The sequence below is a fragment of the Trachymyrmex septentrionalis genome, unplaced genomic scaffold (assembly GCF_001594115.1).
Source record: "Trachymyrmex septentrionalis isolate Tsep2-gDNA-1 unplaced genomic scaffold, Tsep1.0 scaffold196, whole genome shotgun sequence".
Lineage (NCBI taxonomy): Eukaryota > Metazoa > Arthropoda > Insecta > Hymenoptera > Formicidae > Trachymyrmex > Trachymyrmex septentrionalis.
Window position 1 is genome coordinate 492360 of NW_017305135.1, and position 12265 is coordinate 504624.

The 12265-nt window shown below is 32.8% G+C and overlaps 2 protein-coding genes across 3 annotated transcripts in view; one reads left to right on the forward strand and one right to left on the reverse strand.

Annotated features, from left to right (window-relative positions):
• The window catches only part of LOC108747169, a 168600-nt gene extending 157101 nt beyond the window's left edge, over positions 1 to 11499 (reverse strand). Inside the window, exon 1 of the mRNA XM_018484474.1 lies at positions 11454 to 11499. The gene's annotated coding sequence lies outside the window, so the exon portion shown is untranslated. The remainder of the gene's footprint in view (positions 1 to 11453) is intronic.
• LOC108747167 (suppressor of lurcher protein 1) overlaps positions 1 to 12265 on the forward strand; it is a 274868-nt gene that overhangs the window by 119918 nt on the left and 142685 nt on the right. For both annotated transcript variants that reach the window (XM_018484468.1, XM_018484469.1), the window contains one exon: positions 10944 to 11100. In XM_018484468.1, the coding sequence (XP_018339970.1) occupies positions 10944 to 11100 (157 nt within the window). The remainder of the gene's footprint in view (positions 1 to 10943; positions 11101 to 12265) is intronic.

Consider the following 12265-nt stretch of genomic DNA (forward strand, 5'->3'; position numbering starts at 1 on the left):
GTATAAATTGAAGACTGCAACGCGATACGTATAAACCAAATTACAATTGTAATATCTCCTCTCTTATATAAAGAAGAAATTATATACCATTCTTTCACGAACAATTATGCCTATTGATTATTAGAAAAGAAAATATTATGGTTTTATTCTTATCAGGATACTTATTGTACAAACTTCTTCACATTAGATATTTATCTGTCAAATATTTATCTCTCACGCTTGCAATTTTACCATCTGATTAGAGAATCAAAATGTTTCTTATATATTGTCTTGATAACACGATACAAAATCTTTAATCTCATGATGATTAAATTTGCTTATGATTAACGGCAATTTCTATGACTTGACGATCATTTAAATGTTTTTTATCAGTTTGTTAATGTAATTAACAGTAAGATCTATATGGAAGATTAAAGATTGCTTGATGTAAATAGGAACTATTAAGTTTTTATATTGTGTATTACTATAATATATTAATATGAAAAGCACACATTACAAAAATTCTCATTAAATTTTTAAATCATTATTAAAATAAGGCTTCTCTCTGAGAGAATAACTAATTTGAAGAATGTTGTGAAAAGTAGTGTCTCACGTGTATACATTTCGTTTAATTAAATGAGAGTGGATAGGATACAAGATGCATGTATGTATATCACGTACAGGTTTGTAATTTAAAATTTAATAACGTTAAGAACTTGATTTCTATTCCTTTCACTAGTGGGGCCAATGCCGTAAAAGCGAGTAGATGGTTTCTTTTCAATGATCGAAAGCCGACTGTAACAGTAATCCGATTATAGGGACGCTACACATATAGAGGATTCTGCCGCTTTTTGCAGTTTAAACCTGTAATCCTGATCCGATCATGGAGAATTAAGACGACGATTACGTACTTGACAGAAAGAATAAGAAGAAAAATAGCGACTGCTCTTGTTGAGATACGTGCGTATATTTACAGTTAAACACAAATCTCTGGAGTTGTAAATAGAAATGTAGAAGTATGAACATTTTATGAACATTTTATGAACATTTCTGTTTTACATTACTTATACATCTCAAAAGCGAATGTCTACAACAAATTTAAAAGAGCATGTTCACATGAAAATAATATAAGTCTTTCTCTCCGGCATCATTTCCTTGAATAATATAGAGAAATCCGGCCATACCAAATAGACAAAATTTTAAACTTTCAGCCCTTTGTCTTAACAAGTGCAACTAGAGATGAAGTTGCGAGAATTTGTAGCAACAAAAGTTGATAAACATTAAAGTAAAGTAGAACATTTTCTACTTCAAGTTATGTACTGTTCCGTTTTACACTGGTGTTATCATCTTAGAGTTAATTAAATTCAAGACATGCAAAATTCAAGAATATAGTGAATTTTAAGCCACAAATTCTCTGTTATTGAACATTTTTAAGAAAAGCAAATAAATTAAGTAAAAATAAGAATATATATTGTATGTCATATTGTAATAACGAAATATATTGTATATTCACTATAACTTAGATTATAATCTGTCGACTTTAAAGTAGCGATTCATAGCAAAAAGGAGACATTTTTCATCGTTCCGTGAATCCCGAAAATCCGAATGCAATCCGCTTAGAGAAATAAAATGTAGCATCCACGTATCGATTACGTTGGCTTCTTTCCGTCCGAGGTGTAGAGAACTCAGACATCACGACTGGTACCTTTTTCGTTCAAAGCGAGAAACTGGGTCAAGCGAAAGTGTCTGCTTTTATTCTTCGGTAACGGAGAAATATATATGAAGATGAAATAGCGGACCTTTGTTGGGCGATGGGCGTTGACAAAGCACGAATAAAAGATTACTCTGTTCGTATTTGTAAGTATATTTTTCGCTTGTAAGTTTCAGAAAACAAGGCACAGCGTATACTGACATATGAGCAAGATAACGTTTCTGCTTGTTCCAGTTGATAAGAGAAATCTTTCAAGATTCAATCGTCTGTACGTTCAAACGGGTAGAATCGATGTTGGACGAGTGAAATGGTGACGAAGAGAAGGCAGATTGATCGGAAAATGTTATCGTCTTGTTGTCATCGATATTCCACCGTGAAATGTCTCTTCTTGCTGTCATACTATGACAAGCACGTATCTTTATAGGGATTTCACACATAATAGTTTTATACCTCACGGCTATTTATTTTCCTTGCATCTATTGTAATACATTTTAATATTTTTATTTTGTTAACATTTTATCCTTTATTTTAACTATTCTTTTTAAACTTGTTTAAGTTGTTTAGTTAGCTAATTCTTATCATAACGTTATTATGTACTATTAATTTAGTTAATATACTTTTACATTATTTAATTTTAATGAGAGATAAGAGAATATTATCATAGAAAACAATTACCATTTCATTTAGTTATATATGAATTCCATTGTACTATTAATATGAATCGTTGAAATAATCCGAATTTTGTGTGTACGTGTGCGCGCGCGCGCGCGCGTGTGTGTGGGAGGGAGGAGGGAGGGAGAGAGAGGGGGGGAGAGGGGGGGAGTGTATCTATGTACAAGTACACATCTGATATTTTTATATTAATTTACTTTAAATTTTTATTAATTTTACTAAAATGAAAAATTAATGAAAGTTAAAAGCAAGTCAGACTGATAACAAAATATCGATTCACTTGTCGGTAAGATTCGTCCGCAGAAATTCTTTTTCCTTTAAAACAGCTACTTCCTGATAGAAGAAGATCAAATTCCCCGCTTTCTTTGTGATACTATTACAGACCAGTCGTCGAGTATCGGATATTGTACATATAGTCCTGCATCGTACAGGACGATCACAACGAAATAATGTATCGATAGATCGATTGAATTTTTTTCTGAGAGATAACGATGTGAGGATAATTTTACGGCCTCTCGGTGTCACCGCAATCAAGATTTCCCTTTGATTTATTTTTATTAAGAGCATGTCTCTTCTATAGGAGAGTAACAGGATTTTAAGCTACTTTTATGTTACTTTAATTTTATTACACCATGGTATGCTAGATCTTTTAGCATAATTACAAAGTAAGTAACGCAATATTTGAAATTAATTTAAAAGAGATATTATATATAGATATATAGACATATATATAAGTTTGCTTTTTATGTATATTTCTGTTGTAAATTTAATACTATAATACGAACTCTTTTCATAAGCAAGCTACATACATATACATAGAGGAAAGTCCCGTAATATGAGATAGCGGCGTTTCTACTAAACTAATAAACGCTATCTTGTAGTCCTACCATGAATTTATTGCTCTTGGATTGAAAACTATTTAGTGGAATTCATTAGATCGTACCTACAGTCGTTGTAAAAAAAGATTTAAAAATTTGGATATCTTCAAGTTTCATTGAGATGAGCCTTTAAATCTTGTTTATTATTTAATAAGTAAATATTTGGCAATAAATTCTTTATGTGATAGAGTAAGCTCGTCTAATGAAAAAATACGGAATATGTTGAGTTGCTTAATTACAGAATTAGATTTGATGATTGTAAAACTGTAAGGCGTGAAAATCATAATATGAAATGCCCAGGGTATTTCTAATATGAAATAACCTGTGCCATAGTGAAAATCATTGTTAAAGTATAGTAAATGTTATTGTAATAATAAAGGACAACCGGAATGAACATCGAGTGCCTGTTTCTGCGATGCTTGGTTCCAACTACCTGAAAACGTGTTCTGGGTACAATGCATTGCATGCTCATTTTACACGTACACTAGCTGTGTCTGTTTGTACTTTAGAAACATTACATAAAGTTTTTTAATTGCAATACTGATGTACTTGTGTTTTATCGATTTTTCACATCTCATATTAGGAGCATGATTTTTTGACACTGTTCACTTTTTACGTATTTCTTTAATTTAAAAAAATAATAGAATTCGTATTAAATTTAACATTACAGTTTATTAAATTCCCTTCAAAATTCTATTATTTTTTTAAATAATCCTACCCATAGACTTCTAGCAAAATGAACGTGGTATCTCATAATAGAGACCTTTCTTTATATTACTCATTTGCTAGAAAATTGCTAGTTTCGCTTTTAATTACGATACGAGAAGTAATCTAATAGGTGCGGAAAGCGGGAGGAGGAGAAATGCATCCAAGATAAATATAAATGGCACATAAGAGGCTCGAGACTGTCGAAGGAAGAAGTATTGCGCAAATGGTGCTTTGAGAGAGGAGCTATTATATGCTACATAGTCGGGTGAAATGAAGATACGGGACCCATCATCCCAGGCAAGCGTATGCACTCTGCCAAGTAGCTTCTTCTTGCGCCACCAGAGAGTAAGACGTTATATTGTGCACTCAAAGTCTTCTTTGCATAGGCCGCTTTATTAGTTCAATAAAATAGGATTACTTAGCTACGGTTTATAAGAATTGTCGGCTTTACTGTGCTACGCGAAACTATAAAAAGAAGGAGTCAACTCCTCGCCCATTCTGGCTCTACATGCAAAAGCATGAGACATAACGAGAAATATTATTGTTAGCGTTACAGCAGTATAATGGAACTAAATCTTGGAACGGATGAATTTTATTTCAACATTTGTGAAATGATTCAATTTTAAATTGAATGCTCGGTGCATGTTTTACTTATCTGAAACATATACATAGCGTGATCTAAGTACGTTGTAATATAAGAATAATAAGAATCTCGTATTATTAATATATATCTAAATTTGTACGTGTACTAAGAAAGTTATAAGCAATACAGGATTGAAGTATTGGTAAATTTAATCTGTTACTACTGGAATGGGTGTGTAAGGATTGTTTACACGAACGCATTTCAAGCTTTACTCGATACCGCGACCTGTGGTATTTGTTTACCTTTTTATCGGACAATGTTCTATGTGTGACAGTAGTCGCTCTATATCTACTTTTCCAAAAAACAAAAGAATTTAAGAGATGACTTCGTTTTTTTTTTATTAACTTTTTTTTTATTATTGTTCTCTCACAAGATCTAACACATCTTAGAAAATATCCTGTATATTGTTATTATTTATATTATTATATTATTATATTTCTCAATAAAGTATCAAAGGACTGCACAAACATTTTATTGCGCCTTTGTATAATTAAAGCCAATTGTTTGCGTGAAATTATTTACAAGAAGCACTTAAATTTGACTTATATTCATTCTTGTTAAGCCCATAGAAATGTTTAGATTTTGCCAGAAGAGCTCGCGGTACGTGATCGCACGAATAGTATCAACGGCTACGAATATTTCGTAATAATTTTTTTTACGGAAGACTTGCGATGAATCTCAAGATTTCACGACACGGTTACATTTCTGACCCATGCAAGTGTAATAAGCTCGTGTTTCCTTGGTTTAATTTATGTATACTTTATATACTTACATCTACGTTCGCGCGCATGACTTTACGCTTGCGGAAAATTTCACGTAGTTATAAAGAAATCAAGAAGGCGGTACGTAAAGATGAGGTCAAAGAGAATTACGCCGAGATGAGAGTAGCTGCAAGACGCTAATGTAAAATGCCGTACACGATCTCCAGTGCGCTGTAGTGAAAATGAACGCAAGCTATTGATCCCCTTTTGTACTCGCCCGTCAATAGAATACTACACTCTCTCTCTCTCTCTCCCCTCCCCCCTCCCTCCATATTTTTTCATTTATGAACTTAAACCTCTTGAAGTGGCAAGATTAAATCTATGATCTTCATTCTCTCTCTAAAAGTGAATCAGTGTATTATTACTGACTTCAGTGCTACACTTATAACTGTAATCATCGGCGAATATTTACTGTTTTCCAGTAATAATACACTGATTCATTTTTAGAAGTTATGATTTCTACAGATTAAATCTGCAGAAAATTATAATCTGCTGATGATTACATGAGTCATAAGTGCAACACTAAAGTCAGCAATAATACATTGATTTACTTTTAGAGAGCTCATTCATAATTTTTCACAGAGAGCGAGAGAGAAGATTATAGGGTTATTATATAAATATGTACATAACTTCCTATTAAAATATCAAATACGATGTTATTGCTGAATTTATTGCAACTACTATTATTTATTAAATTGATAAATAAAAATAATTTATAAAATTAACTTATGTAACTTGTAAAATTATATACATGTTGATTTCACGTTATCTAAATCATTTCAAGCCAGTGTTTTGCAATAGCTTTTACGTGCGTTGATATTGCATTGTTAAAATAAATATGAAGATATTGAAGATTATGCAAAATTGTCGTACAGCCATAACGAATAGCATCTTATTGACCAAAATGCAAATGAAAGCTCCAAAAACGTTGACTCAAATTCCAGCATTATTCAAACGAGATACCTCCGAATGAAACTTTGAGACGTAATGTCACCTAGAGAATATGCTTCTGTTTTTTTTTTATTTCCGTCTTACTTGCGAATGACCGGGGATGTGAAATTTTATGCATCAGCACCGGGCTATGCTTGTCACCTCCGGTACGGGCTGGTCTATAAAATATTCAGATAAGATCTGTCGGTACGCGGTTTCGCCCTCGGAAGCTTAGCATGTGCACGCGTGGGAAATAAAAGTGCGCTCTATGGAAATTGGAAATCGACGTACCTATACTTGCGTAGGGATTTTAATTTACCATTCTTGCACGAGCTTCATTAATTAGAAAAAAACGTTTTAATGTAGATTATATGTGGTTGCATAAAAAAAAGCTCGACGAATCACAATGACGAAAAATATAGAAAAAAAATGAATCTCATAATTATACAGTGAAAAAGTATTAATGTCGATATTTTATTCGGTGAAGAACATTAATTTGTAACAGTGACATATAAAAAATGCAATAATAGAAAAAAATATGGGAAAATTAAACATACTGAGCACCATTTTAAAACTACGTGATCGTAATTCCAGGCCAACGTGAGATATGACTTTGAGAGAGTTTTGACTTGCCACTAGACTCGTAATTGGGACTGTTATCCCGATGGAGCTGTTTCATAAACAATATGATTGGAAACAAGACCGTCTATATAAATGTATAGCTGTTTCATAATTCAAACGTATGCACGGCTTTTCCCGATAACGCAAAAATTTGAAATAAATCAGTGTCGAGAGTACAGCGCGCATTAAACACATGCGTATATATCGGGAAATCATGTCGTTAATTTCAACCACACATGACAGATATCTTATTCGTCTTTCGATAGATTTAACGTTACAATAGTACAAATACAATACTGACAAAATAACCGTTTGCTTCCGTTTGCATTTAGAAATCAATCAAATTCAAAAGAAATGTAAAAATAGCATATAATTTACACAAAATGCATTTGAAATTTTTTCATTATATTATATGCTTTCGTTTTGTGAATGTTATTATTAGAAATAGAATTATTCAATGTTAAAAGCATATCAAAATCTATTGTCTTGATAATAATGTTTTGCTTTTCTTGCATCTCTAATACTCCGCTTTCTATCGTAACAAGACAGAACGTTCTTGCAATCTGCAACGTGACATTGTGAGCGAAAACCGACATCATTAAGTGTGCTATACAATTTTCGTGAAGAATTTTCGTCGTGCGCTACACCATTTATGAATTCGGTTTATAAAAAGAGCTTTACTGAAAGTTGGAACGAATTTAAAAGTGAAATAAAATTGGTATGATTGTTCCATCGGAAAAAATTAATGTAATTTAAAAATAAAAACAAGTAAAACACGAAAACTACAGATATTTCTTATGAGTATTTTGATTGTTTGTCGCTTAGTAATTTTTTGTCTTATTATTTATAAAAAACCAAAGTGTATGTGTGTGTGTGTGTGTGTGTGTGTGTGTGTGTAGTTTGACCTTTATCCTTTACTAATATTTATTTTTTATTATTTCGTGTAAACCACACTTGCTCGCAAATCGCAACGTGACATCGGATATCAAGACGATATCAAGCGTCCGGCACACGTACGATTTCTCACGAGATATACCATATACTATAAGCGCCTGAATGTGTGTATAAAATATATAGTTCGATCATATATAGTTCTATCTTAAAATACACTGACGCTAAACTTCGAATAGTTCGTTTAAACCCCGCGAAGGATGACGGGAACGTGGAAGGAAAAGTGTATTTAAAAATTGAATGAAATTAATCAAAGCTTCTAATTTACAACGGTAGAAGAGCACTATTTTTCCATGAAGGAAGTAAAGTTTCGTATTTCTTTTGGATTTATCATTTATTGAGAGAACAGATATTATAAAACTATCATCTGCACAGGCACGATGAAATGTATTAATGAATATCGAGTAGAAATATTATTTATGCAATTCGAATTTTTTTACTCGACTATGTCTTTTTAGATTGAAATTTGAAACGTAGATATAAAATAATTTTGTTCGACGTCTGAAATCTGAAATTGAAAGGATAGATCGAGCCTTGTTCGAGAATTTAAATCACTTGTAACAGGAATGACATAAGTAGATGTACATTTCATATATATTTCGAAATTATCGCATTAATGTTGATGGCAGATGAAATTGCGATTCTTATGTCTTATGTTCACGTGCGTTTTACGATGCACTTGAAACGATAGTAAATATGATGCAATAAAATTTGCTTTCCCCGGGGAATCACATTGATTAATTTTACATGCTTTGTTTTATGGAAAAAGCATTCCGTTTAATTATAATTAAATTAAAAATTCATTCAATTTAATTCTCCATGATTTCTAACAAGTATTTCTTTCGCTGTACATAATTGTTTTGCATTATACTCGATCAATTATTGTGATAAATGGAACCTCGTCGGACTTTATGATATTCGGAGAGCATAATTAGATTATGAAATAATGATCTGTCGATCGAATATAATGCAAACGTATATTGTAAAATTAGAGAACTAGCGGTAGAAGAAATAATACGAAGTACATTGAAATACAATGTCTGTGAGTTTCATTGTCACAAAATTACTTCCATGTATCTATGAATTTTACTCTCCATTTTATGTACTATATTAATTCGCGGATCTCAATGCCGATAGCATATTTGAAGAGGTCGACAGATCATTATTTCATAATCTAATTATGCTTTTCGAATATCATAAAGTCCGACGGGGTCCCATTTATCATGATAATTGATCGAGTATAATGCAAACGTATATTGGACCTTCTTGACTGCTATTCGCATTACTTACAGTAGGACTATGTCGACTCGATGGGCGAGTTAACGATTAATTCGTTCTGGAATTCGACGTTTCTTTTACGAAATCTCTTTACTAGCGGATAGATGCAGCCGACGACCTTCTTCAATCTCCTGTTCGTTTTTTTTTTATCTTCCGGAAACTACCGCTTTTTCCTCTCGTCTTTGTTTCAAGCACAAAAGAACGATCTCGAGCATTCTGAATTGCGCAAGCCAAGGATGTAATTGCCCGTACATGTCCCGTAGAAATCGTGGAATCTAAAAACGGTACGAGTCCTTTGTACGCACACAAACGGTGATAATTCTCTGTGCTTTTAACAAAATCGGTCGGTATTGGCGATGTCGTTATCGCGCTAACCCGCGTATTTGAGATATTTGTACATAGTCCCGAACGTTACATCGAAATAGTTATATTGCACAAATATCCGTTATACATGGTTGCTATTTGGTTTTATTTCGAAACGTGCGCAGCTACTCTGCAAAAACTAACGAGACGAGTGGTAGCGTGATGAAAAAAAAAAAAAAAGGATTAGAATTAACTACGATTTTGTATATTGTACCGTTATATATTTTTGTTAATCGTAAGCAAGTAACGATATTCAGTTATAAGTTAAATTTTACCATGGCGACGCCTTAAAAGGAGTGTGGGACGCGCCACTAGTTAATCAATACGTAACGGATTCAGTAGGTATATTTGCACGCTCTAAGAACGCTAGCAATCGTTAATTTTATTTCATCCCGATTTCCGTGAAAGACTAGTTTTAAATAGGATTCTGCACTGTGTTCTGATGTTTATCAATAGCTTTTTCAAAACAGTGAGAAAAAAATTGTAATAAAATCACCAATTAGGAATCAATTTTTTTACTACAATAGAATATATAAAGTTTCTATGAAAAATTGTAAATAATTAAAAGCATTAGTTACGAAACAAAATTTTTGCCAACGTGTAAAAGTATTTTGTAAGTTATTTATAAATATATGTCACATGTTTTTTGTTTTTAAAAATGGTTCAACACTATTTTTTAACTCAGGCCTGCAGCCGAGTTGCACATTTCGACCGATTTTGCCTATCGTCATCCCCACCCTTTTTGTTTTGTAACCACGCACAGAGACATAAAACGCTCGTACTCAGGGATGACATTAGTAATCCCATACAGGGCAGTATAGAACTTTGAAACGTATTACGTCGCATTCACTGATCACAAATTTTTGTTATCATTATTATTATTATGACGTTAGAAAAAAAGTAACACTTCAAAATAGAACATGTATGTTAATGAAGTTTGCATACTAGAAAAAAATATTTAAAAAATCATTTTTAACATAATCAATTGAGTTTCTAACATCGTAATAATAATTATAATTACAATAATAAAAATTTGTAAACAGTAAATGTGAGGCAATAGGTTTCAAAGTCCTATAACCTTATAGTGCTCTGTATGAGTTACGGCTAATATCATCCCTGAGTTCGAGCGTTTAATGTCTCCGCGTGTAATCTAAATGCTATGAAACAAAAAGTGGGGATAACGATAGGCAAAATCGGTCGAAATGTGCAACTCGGAGCTGCACCCCTGTTTTAACTTGTCAAACATTTTATGTGGAAAATGTAGATTTTGCAACAGTAATCTCAGATATAGAGATTGAATGAACTAACAAGCTAGAAAGAACTGGGACAAAAGCGATAACTTTGACAAAATGACAAGTAAAAAGGGATAGATAGTCGGGACATGGTCGACAAGTAGACCACAAAGTCGACGATGTCGTAACGTGATCCTCGTCTTCTTTTTGTTCCAGGTTTATTCGAGATGGACGGTCTGCTGGTGCCCGGCACGATGTGCGACCACGAGTTTGTCAGCTCGCAATCGACGCCTCAATATGGACGATTTTATTCGCCGCGCTACCCGTCCTCCTATCCGAAGAACATCCGGTGCTCCTACCTCTTCCGGGCAAGGTAACTAATCTGATACCTACTCCTGAACTCGCGCGCTCTCTGTTCCGGAGGATCTAATCCATATATAATACATCTCCGCTGCTAATCTCCGCCGTCATCATATATCTGCTGCTTTAGCGCATTTAATGACGACAGTCTATCTCTAATCCCGCTCGTAGTTCATTAACACCTAATTTAACGTATCCGAGGACATTCGATCATATCGAATTCAACGTATTCATTTTGCACAGCATTCAAAAACGAAGATTTAATTTCTGGTGAATGCGACAATGAATCTATGAAATATTACCGTCCGTATGTAAGATTCACAGATTCATTACCTCGAATTGAATAAAAGATTATTTGTGACTCACCGATACGATGCACAACAGCGAAGTTGTAACTACGTAACACATATATCTGTAACATATAGATATTAAATCCAAATTATGTACATTTGCGTTCAAAATAATTATTATAATATCTAAAAAGTTTAGATATTCCCTTGTCTTTGAAGCAACCGTTTCATAAAATAATTATATAATATAATATAACTTCTCTAAAAAAAATTTAAATTGAGTTTTTTAAGTAAATTAAAAAAGTTTTAAAGCGAAATTTTTTTATTTTTAATATAAGTTATCCCAGTAAAGAATTAAAAATTACATATGAATTAAGGATTTTTTTTCTGCAAGTAACGCACAACCTATAAGAATGAGATACTTACTTCCTGGTTGCTCCGCCATTGTCCGATACCTCCCAGGTCTCTTCCTCCTCTCAGATTTCCTCGAAACCACAAACTCGCGGAAACTCGGTAATTAACACTCGCGCCAATAACTATATCTGAAAAATAATTATTGTGCGAAATGAATTCTTTATTTGCCTACCAAGTAAACATTTCGTAAGATAATTATACATGTAATTATACATATATAATTTCAGAGAGAAAGTTAAGTTCAGTTTTTTAAATATAAATTGTAAAAATACTTAAAGTAAAAATTTTCTATTTTTACATAAATTATCTCAATGAGTGATCGGAAATTAAACAGAAATGAAGGATTCTTTTTTTTTTTTTTTTTTATAATAACACACACACATAAATATTGTAATTAGTGAAACACTCACCTCATGATTGCTCCACTATCGCCCGAGGCTTTGCAGGTCTCTTCTTCTCAGATTCCCTCACTCA